The sequence below is a fragment of the Chiloscyllium punctatum genome, chromosome 11 (assembly GCF_047496795.1).
Source record: "Chiloscyllium punctatum isolate Juve2018m chromosome 11, sChiPun1.3, whole genome shotgun sequence".
Lineage (NCBI taxonomy): Eukaryota > Metazoa > Chordata > Chondrichthyes > Orectolobiformes > Hemiscylliidae > Chiloscyllium > Chiloscyllium punctatum.
Genome location: NC_092749.1, coordinates 13,024,304 through 13,047,067, shown reverse-complemented (window position 1 = coordinate 13,047,067; position 22,764 = coordinate 13,024,304). Strand labels below are relative to the sequence as shown.

The 22,764-nt window shown below is 43.3% G+C and overlaps 1 protein-coding gene across 2 annotated transcripts in view; it reads right to left on the bottom strand.

The window, feature by feature from the left end:
* The window catches only part of LOC140482740 (endothelin-1), a 37,630-nt gene that overhangs the window by 14,233 nt on the left and 633 nt on the right, over nucleotides 1–22,764 (bottom strand). For both annotated transcript variants that reach the window (XM_072580310.1, XM_072580309.1), the window contains exon 2: nucleotides 10,584–10,758. In XM_072580310.1, coding sequence (XP_072436411.1) covers nucleotides 10,584–10,758 — 175 coding nt within the window. The remainder of the gene's footprint in view (nucleotides 1–10,583; nucleotides 10,759–22,764) is intronic.

The window sequence follows — 22,764 nt, the reverse complement described above, 5'->3', positions numbered from 1 at the left end:
CCTCATAAAAGCTGACCTTCCGAGGATCCACAGATCAGATTATCCAAGTCAATGCAAATAACTGCATTTCCCCATTTCCTCCAATAATTCCAGTAAATTGCTGAGGCACCTTCCCTTGCCACAGGACCAGGTGCTGCTTTTGGATGTTTGGTAATTCAATAAAGCCAAGCTAATTGTCTCAGGTGGACATTGAGACACTTGTCCTGATTGCTAGTGCTGGCCCTTCATGGTTTGTGCCAACCTGGCCGAGGGTAAGGGTTGGTGAAGTCATTCACACAACCAATTCTCTTCTCTGTATGCTGTGTCTAGGTCACAGCAATATGGGAATATCCCCTTCTGTTTAGTTTGCACAGTAATCAACCTTAAACACACATGCTCTCAGTTAAATTACAAGGAATTATTCAATAAATTATTTTCTAGAATTTAGAAGGTTAAAGGGTGATCTGATCACAGCCTTTAGGATAACAACAAGAAAAGACAAAAACAGGTGGAGGCCATTCAGCACCTTGATCCTGTTCCACGATTCAATGAGATCCTGGCTGATCTGTGGCCTAACTTGAAACACTTGCCTTTGGCCTTATCCCTTACTACCTTTGTTTAACACAATTTTCTCAATCTCAGAATTAAAGTTAATAATGGATCCACAGCTGTTTATGGAAGAGAGTTCCAAAGATCCGTCGCCATTTTCATATCGAAGTGCTTTAGAGTCATAGAGATGTACAGTATGGAAACAGACCCTTCAGTCCAACCCGTACACGCCGACCAGATATCCCAACCGGATCCAGTCTCACCTGCCAGCACCCAGCCCATATCCCTCCAAACCCTTCCTATTCATATACCCATCCAAATGCATTTTAAATGCTGCAATTGTACCAGCCTCCACCACTTCCTCTGACAGCTCATTCCAGACCACCTGTGAAAACGTTGCCCCTTAGGTCCCTTTTATATCTTTCCCCTCTCGCCCAAAACCTATGCCTTCTAGTTCTGGACTCCCCCTCCCCAGGGAAAAGACTTTGCCTATTTACCCTATCCATGCCCCTCATAATTTTGTAAACCTCTATAAGGTCACCCCTCAGCCTCCGATGTTCCAGGGAAAACAGCCCCAGCCCATTCAACATCCTCCTATAGATCCTCCAACCCTGGCAACATCCTTGTAAATCTTTTCTGAACCCCTCCAAGTTTCACAACATCTTTCCTATAGGAAGGAGACCAGAATTGCATGCAATATTCCAACAGTGGCCTAACCAATGTCCTGTACAGCCGCAACATGACCTCCCAACTCCTGTACTCAATACTCTGACCAATAAAAGGAAAGCATACCAAATACCTTCTTCACTATCCTATCCACCTGCAACTCCACTTTCAAGGAGCTATGAACTTGGATTCTAAGGTCTCTTTGTTCAGCAACACTCCCTAGGACCTTACCATTAAATGTATAAGTCCTGCTAAGATTTGCTTTCCCAAAATGCAGCACCTCCTATTTATCTGAATTAAACTCCATCTGCCACTTCTCAGCCCATTGGCCTATCTGGTCAAGATCCTGTTGTAATCTGAGGTAACTTTCTTCGCTGTCCACTACACCTCCAATTTTGGTGTCATCTGCAAACTTACTGACTGTACCTCTTATGCTCGCATCCAAATCATTTACGTAAATGACAAAAAGTAGTGGACCCAGCATCAATCCTTGTGGTACTCCACTGGTCACAGGCCTCCAGTCTGAAAAACAACCTTCCACCACCACACTCTATCTTCTACCTTTGAGCCAGTTCTGTATCCAAATGGCTAGTTCTCCCTGTATTCCGTGAGATCTAACCTTGCTAACCAGTCTCCCATGGGGAACCTTGTTGAATGCCTTACTGAAGTCCATATAGATCACATCTACCACTCTGCCCTCATCAATCCTCTTTGTTACTATCGCCTGAATAGTCTGGCTCTAATTTTCAACCATCCCTTCAGTTCTAGAATCTAAATCAGTGGAGATAGTTTATCATTATCTATCCTGCCAAAACATTGAAGACTTCAATCAGATCATTCCTCAACTGCTTATCTCTAGAAAAAAAAGGCCTAATTTGTTTAATTTCTCAACATAACCTATCCTTGGGCATGTCTAATAATCTGAAGGTAGATCACTGGGGAGTCTAATTAGAAGGGGCACATGTCTTATTAATGAGACAGCTGATTGCATTCTAGCCATAAATATAAATTATATTAGTCAGGCATAATTACTAGGACTCTCAAGAGCTGTATAAAACACCAACTCCCTGCAAAGGCTGGTTTGGGACTTACCATTTCACCATCACCAGACTGTGAAGAGTTAATGGAAAATTGGAATTAACTTTTTCAGAATCAATATCTTCTGATGACCTTTCAAGTCATCGAGCATCTACCCTGTTGAGGCCTGTAAGAGTCTTAAATGTTTAACCACTGTGACTGAACTTTCAAATGTGGGATGTGAAGTGTTTTATATTGTCCTGAGTTTACAAAATTCTCCGGTTGAATACAAAATTTGTTTTCAATCGGAGAAAGTGCATAAGTTTTGTAAAGGACGAGAGGTCTCACTCATTAGACTTCCTCCCTCAGTCTCTCGGAAAGATGAGAAATCAATTCCCCTCTCTATTGCATTATGCAGAAACCCCGTGGATTGACTGAACGAACAAATGAATGAATACTCATAGCATCTGCATTCTTCCTCTCTCCCCACTTTCACTGTAATAACAGACTGTACAACTTGTACCTTGCAGCGATATTTCTGTGGCCTTCCACAGATGCCTGGCTGCTCAAAGGATATAATTAGACCATCACAAAAATACCTCAATACAAGGAAAGTTGATCTATGATTTTAAATATAGTCCACAGACAAAACACCCCACCCTGCAAAACATTGTCGCAATCAGTATGAGATTGATATACATAAGTGTTCATCCTTTGACTGCAGGTTTATTTATGTATGTGCATATTTTATAAACACATGTGTATTTGAGTCTATAAAGATGTTAAAATGCAGAAGCTCATTACCTGTAATGGATCCATATATCTTCATATGTCCATATTTTCAGTATCGGAACGGATTTCCTCAAATATTTGGCACAGTAATTACTGTTTTATAAGCTGTTGCATTGTTTTGGAACTTTGAAAAAAAGTTCAACACAACAGCACTTTAAGAAAAAAGGAGGAAGAAAGACAAAGCAGATACAACGTGGGAGGTGAAGAAATGGAGCAGTAAGTCTGACAATTGCAACATTTAAAAGGCATCTGGATGGATCTATGAATAGGAAGGGTTCAGAGGAATTGGGGCCAAATGCTGGCAAATGGGACCAGATTAATTTAGGATATCTGGTCAGCATGAACAAGTTGGACCGAATGGTCTGTTTCCGTGCTGTATATCTCTATGACTCATCTTGCCAAAAAAGAGAATTCCCATTGATATAGCAGCTTCCACAAACCTAGAACCTCTTAAAGCACCTCACAGATTGTTGAGTATTTATAAAGTTCAGAAGTTTACTTGTGGACAGCAGCATGTTCCAAAATGGCGGGGAATGGACAATTACACAGGTAGTATTCCCTGCTACACTTTCAAAATGGCTGACATCTTTTCCAGCCATAGGAATGGCTGACAGGACACAGATTTCAAGTAACTGGCAAAGGAAGCAAACACAATGTGACACTATATGCAACTCACACAGGGAGTGGCTCAGGCTCAGAATGTACTGCTTGAGAGTATGGCAGAGGTAGGGTCAAGGGAATGGAGGGTTCGAGTCATAAAAATAGGCTGGGACCTTTTGCACTGGACCGTAGGAGGCTGAGGGGTAACCGTGGCGAGGTTTATGAAATTATGAGGGGCACAGATAAGGTGAATCACAAAAGCCTTTTTCCTAGGGTGGAGGAAGTTCAAAACGAGGGGGCATGTTTTCAAAGTGAGAGGAGAAAAATTCAAAATGGACAGGAGGGACAACTTTCTTTTTTTACACAGAGAGTGATTCGTGTGTGGAATGAACTTCCAGAGGAAGTGGTGGATGTGTGTTTTGTTACAATGTTTGAAAGACATTTGGGTAAGTTCATGAATAGGAAAGGTTTGGAAGGATACGGGCCAAAACCAGGCAGGTGGGACTAGTTTAGTTTGGGAATGTGGTCAGTGTGGACTGGTTGGATCAAAGGGTCTGTTTCTGTGCTGTATGACTCTATAATTGGGGTATTGAAAGAGAACCAGATGGTTACTTGAAAAGGAAGAATGTGCAGGATTATGGGGAGAAGGCTGGAAAATGGAGATAACTGGTCTAAGTAAAAGTAAAGTTGTCATTGTCGTAGCAGTCCACAGCGCTGCTCTGTCATTGGAGGGTCATCGAGTCATACAGAACAGAAACAGACCCTTCAGTTCAACTTGTCTATACCAACCAGGTTTCCCAAACTAAACTAGTCCCACTTGTTTGCATCCCTCTAAACCCTTCTTATTCATGTACCTGTCCAAATGTCTTTGAAATGTTGTACATGTACCTGTATCTACCACTTCCTCTGGCAGTATATTCCACACTCAAACCACCCTCTGTGTGACAATGTTGCCCTTTTAAATCCTCCTCTTCTCACCTTAAACATATGCCCATAGTTTTGAACTCCTCCATCCTGGAGATAAGACCTGGGCTTATTCACTTTTTCAATGCCCATCGTGATTTTATAAGGTCATCCCTCAACCTCCCAGGCTCCTGTGAAAAAAGTCCCACTGGTGGTAGCTTAACCTGAGGGGGGACCGTGCCTCAGGCCAGGGGAGAGGTTGAGAAGGAGAGTCCTTTATGGGTGGGAACCAGATCCACGCTGTTAGCCTCAATCTGCATTGTAAACCGCTCAGTGAGATGATCACATGAAGAGCTGCACAGATCTGATGAGTTCAATAGCCTCCTCCTACACTACAGCAGTTGTGTGATTCAATGTTTCAATTAAAAGCAATGCAGTGTCCTGCCAGTTAAAACTCCCCTCTCTGCAAAAGAGTGTGAACACACAACCTTCTCACTCGGTGTCAAGTGTACTGCTCTCTGAAACATGGCTGGAAAATCACCGTCACGCAGAGGTGGTGAGGGGGGGAGAGAGAAAATAGGAAGAAGTGGGACGATGAAAGAGGAGTAGAAATAAAGAGCAGGAAATGGGAAAGACGAGGCCAAGAGAGTCGGTCAGCTGCAAATGATGCTAACATTGTGTTGGCATCAACAAACGTCCTCACTTCTGACTTAGGACATCAGCTGATGAAGGAGCAGTGCTCTGAAAGCTTGTGATTTCAAATAAACCTGTTGAATGAAAACCTAGTGTCATGTGATTTCTGACTTTGTCCACCCCAGTCCAACACCACAACCTCCACATCATGAACTTATGATGGAGGGAGGGTCATTGATGACGCAGCTGCAGATGGTTCTGTATCGAACATTACCCTGGGGAGTTCCTGCACTACATTGAGGAACAGATCTGCTGGGCTTATCCTTGTTTGAAGACAGTCTCAGAAAATGTGGTGCCAACTTACATCAGCCCTGAGTTGGCGTGGATTGTGCGAGGTTTGTTGGTTTGAGTAATGGGCCATCAGTTCACCAGGTAGCCACAATGCAGATCAAGGAAGACATCATGGTGGCACAGTAGTTAGCTCAAGTAACTGCTGCCTCACAGCGCCAGAAACCCGGGTTCAATCCCCGCCTCAGGCGACTGACTGTGTGGTGTTTGCACATTCCCCCCCGTGTCTGCGTGGGTTTCCTCTGGGTGCTCCAGTTTCCTCCCACAGTCCCTAAATGTGCAGGTTAGGTGAATTGGCCATGCTAAATTGCCCGTAGGGTTAGGTGAAGGGGTAATGGGTCTGGGTGGGTTGCTCTTTGGAGGGTCAGTGTGGACTTGTTGGGCCAAAGAACCTGTTTCCACACTGCAAGTAATCTAAGACAGATGAAGGGTGGAAAGAGGTGTGATTATGTACAGGAGCTAACATTTTCATAACTTTGCAATTTATTATTGTGCAAAAACATCAAAGGTTATAGAACACTCCTGAAGTTGTGAAAGGTGTTTCATAAATTTAAGATATTCTTCTGTCTTTTGAACTTGATCTCCTTTCTAATTAGGAGTCTGCATCCATTCCCAGGTTGACCATCGGAGTCTTTCATACTTAAATTACTGCAGCATGTTTTTTTAACAAAATTAAATCACTCCAAATACAGTCCAAAGATTTACATCGTGAGTTTGAAAATTAAGCCACAATTTTTCTTTAGTTGAAAAACGTTTTTTCAGAATGGTGTAAACATTAAATCTGAAATTGCCACACCTGTAAAATACCAAATAAAAACTTTAAAGAACTGTGGATGCTGTTCATCAGAAACAAAAACAGAAATTGCTGGAAAAGCTCAGCAGGTCTGGCAGCATCTGCAGAGAGAAATCAGCATTAACATTTTGGGTCCCGTGACCCTCCTCAGAACTGTTCTGCAGTTTCTAGTAATTCATATTTTGACACCCGTAAATACTCCTGAATATGTCACTCCACGCACTGTCACACTGTAAACGTCAGTCTGAGAATGTTATATCTGAAAATATCACTCATGCAAAGCCTGTGATTTGCAAGTTGTACATTCAAATATTCCATTCATAAAGCTGCAAACACTGAGCTGGTAAAAAGGACACTGTTGAATGAGTATTATTTCTGGTAACGTTTTGTTTTAAAATTAAGATTGTGGTTAGCTTCCATTTACCATAAAACTGGACCATTTCAGCAGATTGTTAATGCCTAAATATTTACAGGCATAAAACATTAATTACCTCAGAATCGAAGACAACAAAACAGAAAGTTGGTCTGAGCTAATTCATAAATTGTATGAGTGAATTGTATCAAAATGCATTAAGGGCTATTGTGGGGAAGTGGTAGCATCTCTGCCTCTAAGCCAGGAGGCACAGTTTGTAGTCCCATTTGCTCTAGAGGTGTGTAATAGAATCTCCAAACATGTGTTTGAGAAACACCCACCAAAATGCATAGAAGTGCTGTGGTAGTGCCCCTATGGCTGGGCCAGGTGATTTAGGAGAATCAACATTTCAGGCAAAAGCCCTCCATCCTCATTCCTGATGAAGGGCTTTTGCCCAAATGCTGATTCTCCTGCTCCTCAGATGCTGCCTGACCTGCTGTGCTTTTCCAGCACCAGACTCTTGACTCTGATCACCAGCATCTGTAGTCCCCACTTTTGCCTCGGAGACTGAAGTTCAAGTGCTCCTTACTCCAGAGTTGTGTAATAACAAGTTGATTAAAAAAAACTATCAAATTATATTGAGGATGGGGTTCATATTTCACTGCTTATGACAATTTAATTTGATAGTCCTTTCTCAGCTGTATGCACTGCTTGAGGTACTTATTAATTTGGTCCAGTTTTTCCAGCAGGGCAATCAAATGTAAACACAGTCAGCCAGAAGTTGGAGGAGAGGTGGCAAGGTCAGGTCGAGGGCTGCTTTTTGACCTTGTGTAAGCTTGGGCATTTTCTAAAAGTATTTAGTCTTTAGTGTACCACATTGGAGAGTTTAGATCAGAGTGGTGCTAGAAAAGCACAGCAGGTCAGGCAGCATCCGAGGAGCAGGAAAATCAACATTTTGGGCAAAAGCCCTTCATCAGGAATAGAGGCAGGATAAATCTCTCCACCGTGGAGGCTTCCTGCCTCTATTCCTGATGAAGGGCTTTTGCCTGAAACGTCGATTTTCCTGCTCCTCGGATGCTGCCTGACCTGCTGTGCTTTTCCAGCACCACTCTGATCTAAATTCTGGTTTCCAGTTCTGCCATCCTCACTTTTGCCAACATTGGAGAACTGTAAGGATTCTGAGAAGCACCTTCACAGATGGGAGTATGATACTGGCAGTGTGCTCGGTTTTAGGAATGCATTGGGCAGGGACCGGGTACACGTGTAAAGTTCCTATAACATTGTCAGAAGCACCAAGCATAGACTTTTATAGGAATTGCCAGCATTTATTGCCCAACCCTAATTGCCCAGGGGGTAGTTAAGAGTCGACCACGTTGCTGTAGGTTTGGAGCCACATGTAGGTCAGACCAGGTCAGGATGGCAGATTTTCTTCCCTCAAGGACATTAATGAACCAGATAGGATTTTCAATTTTTTTAAAAAAAACAAATAGTCAACAACAACTTCATGGTTATCATTAATTGAATTGATATTCCACCAACCCCACCCCAGCAGGATTTAAACCCAGGTCCCCAGAACATTACCTGGGTTTCGGGATTAATAACAAAAACTGAAATTGCTGGAAAAGTTCAGCAGATCTGGCAGCATCTGTGGAGAGAAATCGGAGTTAACGTTTCTGGTCGAGTGACAGGACCCAAAACGTTAACTCTGATTTCTCACCATAGATGCTGACAGACTCGCTGAGCTTCTCCAGCAATTTCTGTTTTTGTGTCTGATATCCAACATCCACAGTTCTTTCGGCTTTTATTCTTGGGATTAACGTTTCTGCAAAAATACCACTAGGTCATGGCCTTTCCACTCAGACTTCTTTGAGAAGTGTTCTCCATAAGTCCCATTTCCCTGCTATTCCCATATATTGTCTAGCTATCACCATTGTTAACAGCTAACCCGAGAATACAACGTTTTAAAAAAAAAGATTTTGTGATTTACACATGAAAGAAGTGAAACTATCACTGTATTCGAACAGATGAAAGGCTTAACAGACAATCAATTTTTCAATGTATAATTTCAGTTACATCACACTGTACATTTTTGCTATAAATTGTGTGTGTTAGGATTGCACCCTCCACTACCACCTGATGAAGGAGTGACGCTCCGAAAACTAGTGTGCTTCCAATTAAACCTGTTGGACTATAATCTGGTGTTGTGTTGGACACCCCAGTCCAACACCGGCATCTCCAAATCATTCCCTCATGAAGCAGCCAACACTTTTGTTCTTTTTAAATATTAGGAGGTGGCACAGTGCCTCGGTGGTTAGCCTCACAGTGCCAGGGATCTGTGGTTCAATTCTAGCCTTGGGTATCTGTTTGTGTGGAGTTTGCACATTCCCCCAGTGTCTGCATGGGTTTCCTCCCACAGTCCAAAGGTGTGCAGGTTTGGGTGGATTGACCATGAAACATTGCCCGTGGTGACCAGACATATGCAGGCGAGCTAGGTTAGCCAATGGGAAACATGGCAGGGGAGGTTGATCTTAGTAGGTTGGCTTTGGAGGGTCAGTGTTTATTTGATGGGCCAAATGGTCTACTTACGCACTGTAGGGGTCCAATTCCCATCTGAGAGCTAGAAATAAATCTGTTTCTACCACTCTAGTAGTCAGTGTATTCCAAACCATCGCAACTTACCGAGTGAAAAAACAATTCTTTTCACCTCACCTCTGTTTCTTTTCCCAGTTTATTACTACTCCTCCTCCAAGTGGAAACAATTTCTTTTTTAAACAATCAGTATTTACTGTGTTTCTGATAAGGTTATTGCAACTTTACACATACACAGCTTCATTCAATCTCACTTTAACCTTCATTACTCGAGATTATCCAATCTCTCCACATGATTGATAGCACATATCTCTTCTGCACTTTCCACAAGTTAGACAAACATAGGAATTAGAGGCAGGAGTAGGCCACTCATTCCCTTGAGTCTGTTCTGTCATTCAATAAGATCATGGCTGTTCCAATCAATACACGTTCCTGCCTACCCATATCAACCTTCCATCCCCTTCCTTACCTTCTAGCTCTGCCTTGAAAGTATTCATGGATTTGGCTTCTGTTGCCTTTTGAGGAAGAGAGTTCCAAAGACTCTCCTCCGTCTTTGCCTGAAGTGGATGACCCCTTATTCGAGAACACTGGTCCCTAGATCTAGACGAGCTTGACCTCATGAAGATCTCAACAGCCTCCCAATAATCTGATGCTCAGAGCTGGACACAGTGCTCCTGCTGGAACCTAACGGATGTTTTATAAAGGTTTAGCACAACTTCCCCACTTTGTAGATTGTTGACCCAAAAGCAAACACAGCACTTTTGTTTGCAAGGAAATCAAAATCAAAAGCAGAAGCAGGAAATCACCTGCAGCTGCAAAACTTCCATCGCTGCAGAAGTGAACATGCCCCAGGAGGCTTTGCAGGTTGTGCGTCAAGTGCAGTTTGATAGTGAGACTCAACAAAAGTCATCGGGTCAGAAAACCAAGAGTTCAGTCAAAGAGGTGGGTTGTAGGAGCATCAAAAAGGAGGTGACCGAGAGGGGGATTCCTGAATTCCTGGTGCAGCTGCCAGTGATGCAAGGTTGGAAATGGCGAATGCACAGGGTGTCAGAATTAGAGAAGCGCAGAGATCATAGTCGCGTCTGGAGGAGTTTACAGAGATTGAAAGAGATTTGAAAGTTAGCGAGTTTCAAATTGGGACTGGGAAGCCCAGATGTCAATCACTGAGCATGGAGGGGATGAATGAACAGGATTTGGAGCAAGCCAAGGCATGCGCAGACCAAATATCCAAAAGATGGAAGATGGGAGGCTGACCAGGAAAACACTGGAATATTCAAATTATATGCCACCAGAAACTTCCTAAAATCAGAGTTTAAAAAAAAAGAAATTCTGCCAAATTAATTGGCTGCAGAGACCACTTACCCTGGTGTGTTGACCCATACGATGCCTACATGGCAGAAGTAAACACACTCTGTGTCTTGCATGTTGCTGCAGGAACAACGTTTCTCTCTGTGTAGAGATGAGTGGACCTCCCTTAGTCCCTGATCACTGTCTATCTCTGATCCAGCCAAGGCTCCAGCAAGCGGCTCAGAACTCCCTGTGGCAACAAAAAAAACAAAGCATGAGGGAGGATTTAAAATAGACTTGGGAGCTTTCACTTCAATTTCGTCCATGTTCATTCACAGCATCCAGCTACAGCTGACTTATGGCCAACATCGATTGCGTATCCCAATATGGCCAAGCAGCTTGCTGGGTGATCTCACAGGGCAGTTAAGAGTCAGCCACTTTGCTGTGGATCTGGAGTCACACATAGACCGGAAAGGTTAATGGCCACGGGTCTCCTTCACTAAAGTGACCGGGTAACTTTTCACATACAGTCTGGCAGTTTCATGGTCACCCCAATCAATTTCAGATTTTTATTCCCAAATTTCTTTAACAACAAGAAACTAATTTCCAATTGTCATTTTAAATTTGAGTTCAGGACTCCAAGTTCAACCTTCCAATCTATTAGTCCATTAAGGTAGCTGCTGTACCACCATACATTACCAACAATATACATTAGTGCTTCAATTTAGAGTAGTGAAAATACATAAGCACAAATTAGGATCAAGAGTAGACCAATCAGCCCCTTGAGCCTAGCCCATTATTTCATAAGCTGAACCATATCATTTGGGACATGGAATGTGGTGCTCCCACCAAACATTCAATGTCTTCCTAAGAGATAGAAACTGAACAAAATGGTAGCAAAAACTATAGATATTACACAAAATACTTATTTGAGGCAGCTATCTGCTCATTCTGATTTACACCACCACCAAAGGTAGAGTCAGAGAGTCTTAAAATTATTTTTTTCACCAGGAACGGGATTGATTGATTGATTCGTTCATTCATTGTGGTCACATGTACCGAGATACAGTGAAAAGTGTTGTCTTGCGTGCTTTACAAGCAGATTGTACCATACAAGGTGCTTCAGGGTAGCAGAACAGAATGCAGAATACAGTGTTACAACAGCAGTGAAGGTGCAGAGAGAGAGTGATCAGAATTAACATTTAAGAGGTCTATTCAAAAGTCTGATAACAGCGGGGAAGAAGCTTCTCTTGAATCTGTTTGTACGTGTATACAACTTTTATATCTTCGGCCTGACAGAAGAGGGTGGAACAGAGTATAAGTGGGGTGGGAGGGATCTTTGATTATGTTGGTTCCTTTCCCAAGATTTATGTTCAACGAGAACCTCCCTCTATTTATCTCCCATTAACAATAAAACCATCCATCCCCTTTCTCCTTTGTTTAGCTTCCCCTGAAATGTATGTCACAAGTTCCACATTCTCTGGGTAAAGACAGTTCTCCTGAAATCACTATTGAGTCTTTGAGTGACTATTGTATATTTATGGCTTCCCCAGAAATGCAAACATCTCCTCGGCATCATCAAAGACACCACCCTCAATCAGTTCAATCCTCAGTCTTTGTTTGCTCCGAGATGCCACCAGACAGGGAAGAATGCTGTGGGGGTTCTAAGGCCAGGGAACCAATCTGTCAGTATGCCTAGAATGAGGTAAAACCATACCAAAGCAACCATAGTCATATGAAGAAACTATCCAGTCCAAACTCTGCGGTATTAGTCAAAGAAATGGCAGTATAGCAAAGTTTCACTCAATGAGCTCCAGGATGAGGGTTGCGCTGTGATGGGAGAACGGGTAAATTGGAGTTTTGTAGAACGAGTGGACTTCTCATTGAAACATGTCAGATTCTGTTGGGCCTCGATGTGGTTAACTTTTATTCTTTCATAGGATGTAGGCATCCCTGATTGACCCTTGAAGTGAATGGCTTGTTAGGCCATTCCAGCAGGTAGTTAAGAATCAGCCACATTACTATGGGTCTGGAGTCACATGCAGGCCAGACCAAATAAGGATGGTAGATTTCCTTCCCTGAAGGACATTGGCGAGCCAGATTATTGGCAATCGTTTCAGAGTAGACTTCATCAGTAGATTCTTAATTCCAGATTTTTTTTTGGTGAATTCAAATTTCACCATCTGCCAGGATTTCCTTCCTTAAAGGGGCATTAGCAAACCAGGTGGGATTTTATAACAAATTGACAATTATTCAATAGTGGTAGTCATTACACCAGATTTTTACTGAATTTAAAATTTCACAAATCTGCCTTGAACTTGTATCCCCAGAATGTCAGCCTGGGTCTCTGGATTTCTAGCCCAATAACATCCCCACCACTCCATCCCCTCCCGATATCTGGAAGCAACACCAAACCAGGTAAAGGGGGTCTGCAACTAATTACAACAAAGCTTGAATAAACCTGCAGAAAGGGTAAATCTTTGGAAAATGAAGTTCAACACAGGCAAATATGAGGTGATGCATTTTGGAAGGAAGAATAGGGAGGTCATTAATCAGGTGAAAGTCTTAAATCAGATAAAGGACCAATGGGATCTCACAATACAGATACATGAATGACCAGAGGTTATGTCACAGGTAAACAAGATCATTTCACAAAACAAACCAACCACTAGGTTTATTTCTAGAGGGATAGGATTGAAAGGTAGGGGAAAACATTGTGTAAAACTGGTAATGCATGTTTTGTTAAATCACGCATAGATACTAAATGCAGGTCTGGTTGCTACATTGTAAAAGTAGTGTGAAGCCACTGGAGAGGGACCAGAGCAGATGTACAAGAATGATCCCAGAGATGGGTGGATGAACATATCAGGAAAAGATTGTTGGACTGGCATCGTTTCTCTTTTCAAAAAACAGAAATTGAGGAGCTTCATAAAACAGAAACCTTTACAATGATGAAATATTTTGATAAATTGGCTACTGAGAGGATGTTGCCTCTTGTGGGGAAAAGCATTAATACAGACCATCAATGTAGTCATCAAAACATCCAAAGGGATTCTGGAAGAAAGGTCCTTAGCCAAAGAGGGATTAAAAATATGGAACTCATTACTACAAAGAGAGGTTAAATTTCATAGAACAGTTGTATTTAAGGAGAAGCAAAAAAAAAAATGAGGAAAGAGGGAATAGATGGTAAAACGATGGATTGAGATGAGGAAAGACTGAAGGACACTCAAGGGGAGTTGCATGGGTCGGTTGGGCCAAATGGCCAGTATCTTTTTTAATTATTGATTCACAGGATGTGGGTATCACTGACTAAACCAGCATTTATTGCCCATCCCTCATTGCCCAGAGGGCAGTTAAAGAGTCGACCCCATTGCTGTGGGTCCGGAGTCACATGTAGGCCAGACCAGGTAAGGATGGCAGATTTCCTTCCCTAAAGGACATTAATGAAGCAGGTGTGGTGTTAAAATTAACAGTTATGTGATCAACACTGCAGTCAGGAGTGACTTTAAAACGGCATCAGTTACCTGTATGGAGCCACGTTGACGGTGATTCCGAAAGGAAGGTTTGAAACCGGCTGGCTAATCAGGTGAGGAAATTTACGTTTAACTGGAGTGGACCCCTTCTGGTTGGCACAAGGACATGGGTTGACAGAAAGAGCCATGTGACAAAACTCTATTCCCTCCAATTACTGCAGAAATTCATTCCTTCAATGAAAGAGCTTTGCTTGCTCACTTAATTCCAATCCTGAATCCAGAGAAACATCTCAACACACAGGACAACCCATCAACCCATTCTATTGGCTGGGTGTAAGGATTATATTGAGTTTATGGCACAAAGACAGGCCATTTAGCTCAACTAGTATCTACTGGCATCTATACTCTGCAGTATTTTCCCTGGAGCGTCGGAGGCTGAGAGGTGATCTTATAGAGTTTTATAAAAGCATGAGGAGCATGGATAGGGTAAATAGACAAGATCTTTTTCCTGGGGGTAGGAAAGAGTCCAAAACCAGACAGCATAGGCTTATGGTGAAAAGGGAAAAATTAAAAAGGACCTAAGGAGCAATCTTTTGACACAGAGGGTGGTATGTGTATGGAATGGGCTGCCAGAGGAAGTGGTGGAGGCTGGTACAATTGCAGCATTTAAAAGGCAAAAGGATGGGTATATGAATAGGAAGGGTTTAGAGGGATATGGGCCAAATGCTGGCAAATGGAACTAGAATTATTTAGGACATCTGGTCAGCGTGGAAAAGTTGGACCGAAGACTCTGTTTCTGTGCTGTACATCTCTATGACTCTACAACTACATTCCTCCTGCTTTTTATCAGATCCAGCCAGCACACCGTTCTATTCCTTTCTCTGTCGTGCACTTACCCAACCTCCCTCTAAACACAACAAACACTATTTACCACAATAACTCACTTTGGTAGTGGGTTCTGCATTGTTCACAGTTACTGCCACAGGCTACCGCTGCAGAATAGGAACGTCCCAAGGCTGGAATGTAGGAGGGCAGGAGATTATGGTTCAGTGGTTACAGACATGGCAGGAATGTTGATGCAGCAGCCTGGCAGTCTGCGAACACTCCCATTAGCTCACACTCCTCTACGAGGGAAGAGAGTGCAAAGATACAGAAATAATAATCGGCATCTGCATAAACTAAATGGAAACTGTCCAGGCAGCCTTCTGAGTTTGAGCCTTTCCCTGACCAGCCCATTGTCTTGCAGAGATGGGATGAAGTACACAGATTTACACAGGATAGCTTGACTCCTGATTGAAGCATAATGTAACCTTTATTCTTCTCAAGCAACTAACTCTTGTGTTCCCGCAGCAGTAGAACAGTGAAATGACACCAATTGTCCAACGAAAACTGACACAGCATTCACTGCTCGAGGCTGTCTCTGATTAATTGCCAATTTGCCACTTGTTCCATAATATAAGAATGATCCATGCTGAAACTCTCCTCTCTTCCTGTCTTATTATTAACGGGGCAGGAGATTCAATTCGACATCTCAAAATGTTTTGTCGTCACATCTGAAAGGCAGTTGCTGTTGTTGTGTCTTGAAGCCAATTTCTACACTGTAAGATTATTTTCTGGTTACCATTGACCAGAAGCAGAATTGGACTCACCACATAAATAATGCAGCTACACAAACAGGCCAGAGACTAGGAATACCACAGTGAATAGGTCACCTCCTAACTCTCCAAAACCTGTCCACTATCTACAAGATACAAGTCAGGAGTGTGATGAAATACTCCTCTAATGTCTGGATGGGTGCAGCTCCACAACACTCAAGAAGCTCGATACCATCCAGGACAAAGTAGATAACTTGACTGGCTCCACATCTATGCCTTCCACCACCAAAGTTCAGGAGCAACAGTGGCATTTTTCACAAGATCTAGAAATATTCGACAAAGCATCTTCCAAACTCATGACCCCTTCCATCTGGAAGGACAAAGGCAGCAGATACATGGGAATGTTACCATCTGCGAGTTCCCCTCCAAGCACCTCACCACCCTGACTTGGAAATATCTCGCCGTTCCTTCAGTGTCGTTGAGTCAAAATCCTGGAAGTTCCTCCCCAACAGTATTGTGGGTCTACCTCCAGCACGTGGACTGCAGCGGTTCAACGCAGCTCACAATCACCATCTCAAGGACAACTAAAGACGGTCAATAGAAGGAGGCCCAGCCAGCGGCACTTACAGTCATAGAGTCATAGAGATGTACAGCATGGAAACAGACCCTTCGGTCCAACCCGTCCATGCTGACCAGATATCCCAACCCAATCTCGTCCCACCTGCCAGCACCCAGCCCATATCCCTCCAAACCCTTCCTATTCATATACTCATCCAAATGCCTCTTAAATGTTGCAATTGTACCAGCCCCCACCACATCCTCTGGCAGCTCATTCCATACACGTACCACCCTCTGCGTGAAACAGTTGCCCCTTAGGTCTCTTTTATATCTTTCCCCTCTCACCCTCCCCTCTCACCCTAAATCTATGCCCTCCAGTTCTGGACTCCCCGACCCCAGGGAAAAGACTTTGTCTATTTACCCTATTCATGCCCCTCATACTTTTGTAAACTTCTATAAGGTCACCCCTCAGCCTCTGATGCTCCAGGGAAAACAGCCCCAGCCTATTCAGCCTCTCCCTATAGCTCAAACCCTCCAACCCTGGCAACATCCTTGTAAATCTTTTTTGAACCCTTTCAAGTTTCACAACATCTTTCCGATAGGAAGGAGACCAGAACTGCATGCAATATTCCAACTGTGGCATAACCAATGTCCTGTACAGCCGCAATATGACCTCCCAACTCCTGTACTCAATACTCTGACCAATAAAGGAAAGCATACCAAACACCTTCTTCACTATCCTATCTACCTGCGACTCCACTTTCAAGGAGCTATGAACCTGCGATCCAAGGTCTCTTTGTTCAGCAACACTCCCCAGGACCTTACCATTAAGTGTATTAAGATTTGCTTTCCCAAAATGCAGCACCTCCCATTTATCTGAATTAAACTTCATCTGCCACTTCTCAGCCTATTGGCCTATCTGGTCAAGATCCTGTTGTAATCTGAGGTAATCCTCTTCGCTGTCCACTACACCTCCAATTTTGGTGTCATCTGCAAACTTACTAACTGTACTTCTTATGCTTGCATCCAAATCATTTATGTAAATGACAAAAAGTAGAGGACCCAGCACCAATCCTTGTGGCACTCCACTGGTCACAGGCCTACACTCTGAAAAACAACCTTCCACCACCATCCTCTGTCTTCTACCTTTGAGCCAGTTCTGTATCCAAATGGCTAGTTCTCCCTGCATTCCGTGAGGTCTAACCTTGCTAATCAGTCTCCCACGGGGAACCTTGTTGAACGCCTTACTCCATGAGTGGATAAAGTAAATGGTCCCACAAACAAAGGGCTGGACATGGCAGAGAAATCTCAAGCTCTGAACACCCTAAGAGTTTTATGCCCACCTGAGAGGGCTTAGTCTATTGCTTGAAAGATTTGCCTCTGACAGTGCAGTGACCCCTTTGTACTGCCACAGAGATGCCTGATGATGTGCTTAACCTTTGGACCCATGACCTTCTGACTTAAGGCTCAGAATGTTACTGACTGAACAATGGCTGATGCTTTAGAATTTTTGCTAGAGTTCTCTGCACCTCCCAACATCCCAGGTCATACAACATCAGGCCCCTTCTCTCCAACCTAACCCTCACAGAATTCTATGCATTATTGCAAATGCTTAATCAGTCTTAAGCTCCCTTGCCAGTTGTAAGAGCCATTCCTTACTTTTGTTTAACGTAGGTTGGATACACTCAGTAGAACAGGAGGGAGGTGCAAAGATTCTTTTATAACAAGATCACTGTTACCAACCACTCTATGTTAAGTAGACTGAACAATGTGGTCAGGAAGAAACAATCCCCTCAGCAAATGGAGCTCTGAGCTAGAGGATAGCACCTGGAGATTAGAACAAGGTTATTTATTGATCATGATAAGAAGCACATCTTCACATTAATGTCTGTGGAAATCTGGGATTCTTGCCAAAACTCGACAGAACCTGGGAAACAATTGGAGCTTGAAAGACAGAGGGACAGATATTTGTTAGGTAGGGGTGTCAAGGGTTAGGAAACTAAAGGAATATTAATGGAGTTGAGATACACTAATCAAAAAGCAGGATGCAGTGGATTTTTTTATTATTCACTTGTGGAACTTGAGCATTGCTGGCTGGCCACTGTTTATTGCCCGTCCCTAGCTGCCCTTGAACTAAGTGGCTTTCCTGGCAGTTGAGAGTCAACCACATTGCTAAGGTCTCGAGTCACATGTAGGCCAGACCAGGGAAAGAATGACTGATTTCTTTCCCTGAAGGATACTTGGGAGCCAAATGGGTTCTTACTAGTAATGGTTTCATAGTCATCAGTAGATTCGTAACACTAGATTTTGTTTTGTTGAATTCAAGTTCCACCATCTGCCTTGGGGCGGGGAGGTGGGGGCACTCAAACCCAGGTCCCCAGAACATTAACTGAGTTCTGGTTTCACAATAATACCAACTGCCCATTGCTTCGTCATGGTCTAGAGATCAGAAATAACAGCAGAAAATGATTGCTATGCTTAACAGCATTGAAAGAGAAACAGAGTTAACATTTCAGGTCTGTGCCATTTAAGTTTTGAGTGGGGGGGGGGTGCGTCAAGGACAAAAGGAAAGGGTGTGACAGGGTGAAAGTCAGGAGAGGCTTGAGTGACACAAGAGTCAGTCTTCCAGGGCTAAAGAGAATGGCAGTGAGGCAAGAGAAGACAAAACAGGCAGTGGCTGGGGCAGGTAGCAAAGAAAAACTAAACAAGCAACAAAAGGAAAACAAACCAGGAACTTGGGAATTGTGGTCTGAAATCGCTGATTTCAATGCCGAGTCCTCAAAGGTTGTCTAGTACCTCATTACGTTGAACTTCACAACAACAGTGCAACAGGTCAGGGATAGAGATGTCAGAATGATCTTCAAGGTGAGAATTAAAGTGCCAGGCATCTGGAAGTTCAGGATCACACCACCACAGAAGGCTGCAGAGGCCAGGTCATTGAGTATATTTAGGACAGGCGCAGCAGGAGAACATCCAAGGAACAGGAGAATCAACGTTTCGGGCATAAGTCCTCACTTTCTCCTCGTATATTTAGGACAGAGACAAATAGGTTCTTGATTGACAAGGGGATCAAGGGTTATGGGGGGAAAGCAGGAGAATGGGCATGAGAAACTTCTCAGCCATGATTGAATGGCACAGCAGACTCGATGGGCTGAATGGCCTAATTTCTGCCCCTATGTCTTCTGGTCATTTTCTCTCCTCATTGTAGCTGAGACTACATTGAGATCAGTGAATACCACACAGGTCAGCCATGATCTAACCAAACAGTGGAACCAATAAGCCCACTCCCGTCCCTGTTCTTATGTCTCTGGTATTCAGTCTGTTAGTAACTGCACTGTAATAAAGAAATAATCTTCAGAGTAACATTGAACACAGACACATTATCACAGTTCCTCTTCCAACAAACAATAAGCAGTTATAGAATATCTTTTGTTATGTCCTTGGTACATCTCAATGAAATGTAATTGTTGCTGCAAAATAGGAACAGTAGTACATCCTGGCTGTACTACTGAAGACTTGTACCCCAGAACTGGCCACATCTTATAAGGCAAGCTGTTGCAATACAGCTGCGACACAGACATCTGCCAGCAATGTGGAAAATTGTATATGTATGTCCTAACCGTAAAAAAAGCAGGCAAATCATGTCCAACCAATTACTACCTCAAGGGTTCACTCTCAGTCATCAGCAAAGTGATGGCAGGTGTTATTAACACTGCTATCAAGTAGAGTGACCCAGTGTTAACCTGCTCACTGATGCTCAGTTTAGGTTCTGCCAGAACCACTCAGTATAATGTTCTACATCCAATCATCACAAACAGTGACCTTTGCTCCATCATTAGATCAGACATAGAAAGATTTGCTCAAAGTTTTACAGTGTACTCTATCATTCAAAACTCATCAGATACTCCAACCGTCTATCCACACAACAAGATAGGGACAACATTCAGGTTTGGGTTACATAGAACATAGAACAGCACAGTACAGGCCCTTCGGCCCACGATGTTGTCCCGAGCATTTGTCTTAATCTAAGATCAACTTAACCTACATCCCCCTCAATTTACTTCTGTCCATGTTCTTGTCCAGCAGTCGCTTAGATATCCCTAATATCTCTGACTCTACTCCCACTGCTGGCAGTACATTCCATGCCCCCACCACTCTCTGCGTAAAGAATCTACCTCTGACATCTTCCCTACACCTTCCTCCAATCACCTTAAAATTACAACCCATCGTGACAGCCATTTCTGCCCTGGGGAAAAGTCTCTGGCTATTTACTCTCTCTGTGCCTCTCATTACCTTGTACACCTCTATCAAGTCACCTCTCTTCCTTCTCTTCAGTGTGAAAAGCCCTAACTCACTTAACCTCACTTCATAAGACAAGCTCTCCAATTCAGGCAGCATCCTGGTAAATCTCCTGTGCATGCTCTCTAAAGCAGCTACATTGTTCCTATAATGAGGCAACCAAAATTGGATATAATATTCCAAACGTGATATAACCAGGTAGCAAAAGCTCTTAAACTCAATCCCACTGTTAATGATAGCCAAAACACCATACACGTTCTTAACAACCCTATCAATTTGGGTGGCTACTTTGAGGGATATATATACATGGACTCCAAGATCCCGCTGTTCCTCCACACTGCCAAGAATCCTGTCATTAACCCTGTATTCAGCATTCAAATTTGACCTTCCAAAATGAATCACTTTGCATTTATCCAGGTTGAACTCCATCTGCCACTTCTCAGCCCAGCTCTGCATCCTGTCAATGTCATGTTGTAGCCAGCAACGGCCCTCGACACTATCTACAACACCATTGGCCTTTGTGTCATCGGCAAATTTACTAACCCACCTCTCCACTTCTTCATCCAAGTCATTTATAAAAACTGCAAAGAGCAGAGGCCCAAGAACTGATCCCTGCAGGACACCACTGGTCAATGGAATACTTTCCATTCACTACTACTCTGTCTTCTTTCAGCCAGCTAATTTTAAACCCACACAGCTAGATTTCCCTGTATCCCATTCCTCCTAACTTTCTGAATGAGCTTACCATGGGGAATCTAACCAAATGCCTTACTGAAATAAGCAACCATGGGTTGCTAGGTGTCAATGAATATTCATGCCATACATATGCCATGCAGTGGGCATCTCCAATAAAACAGAATCTATCCATCTCCCATTGACATTCCCATCACTGAACCTCTCTCTATCAGCATCCTTGGGATTACCATTGACCAGAAACGCAAATGGATTAGCCATGTCAACACTGTGGCCATAAAAACTGGTGAGAGGCTGGGAACCTGATGGTGATTAACTCACCCTACTGACTCCCCAAAGCCAGTCCACTAGCTGGAAGGTGGTAATGATGGTGTGATGGTATATTGTCCACTTTTCTGAATGATTGCAACTTCAACAACACTCAAGAAGCTCAATACCAAGCTGCCCACTTCATTGCCATCCAATCCAGTTCCCTCAACATCCATTCCCTCAACCACAGTGTGTACCATCTGAAAGGGTCTGCATACAGCAAACCCATATCCTCTATCATCTGTAAGGGAATGGAGAGCAGATAGATGGGAACATCACCACATGCAAGATCCCCTCCAAGCCACTCATCATCCTGACTTGGAAATATATCCCTATTCCTTCAGTGTGGCTGGGTCAAGACTCCCTCCCTAACAGAATTATGGGTGTATCTACAGTGCAGGGATTCAAGAAGGCAGCTCACCACCACCTTCTCAAAGCAATAGGCAACCAATGTTGGGCTTACCATTGGCTCTGACACCTCGTGAGTGAATAAGGAAGAAACTGGGGCCAACAGACAGTGCACACAGTAGATTCGATCAGCAGCGCCCTTGTTAAACATACTGTCCACAGCATGTTCTCACCCTCTCAATGACAGTGTGCTATTTCTGTTTGACCATTTGACAGGCACACTGGTCACTATATCAGGGGCATAGTTCCAGAGTACTGCAGGCAGCAGATCCCACACTAACCAAAGCAGTTAGTCCATGCCAGGAGCTGTCTCTCCCAGTCACATTCCTGAGGTTATGTGGAATGGTAATGAAGTAGCTTCACCTGTTGAGGAAACACGATCAGCTTTTCATCTCTGGTACTGACGGCTTTGAAAGCTCCCCCTGCAGCTGCCTGCTGTTTGAGATATATCTTGTTCCAAGGGGATGGGGGTGGAGAGGGGGATGCAGAATTCTTTACTCCTGTGCTCAAGGGAACCAGAAGGTGCTTTAACGTAAACGAACTGAAGTTTAATGAAGGGGTTTCAAAAAAAAAGGTAGATTTTTTAAAAAATATAGTCAAGTGGATGGAAGAGTCAATTGAAAAGGTGGTGGTCAGACATAAACACCTGCATTCTGGTACATACACAGATGGATAATCTGTTAAAGTTGAAGCAGAAAATAATTTCAGCACCCATTCTTTCTACAATATTTCTTGTATTTATGTTTTTGTGTGCGTGTGTTATGTAATCTCAGGTTGAGGCAACCCTCTGCCGCTGGTGTCACCTTCACTCTGTCTACCTTGAGGGCTGAGGGGACATAGTTGCATCTATTCAGACCCTCCCTCCGATTACAATCCCCTCTCGCTCTCGGAAGGTAGAGATTGCAAAAGCTGTGAGGACTT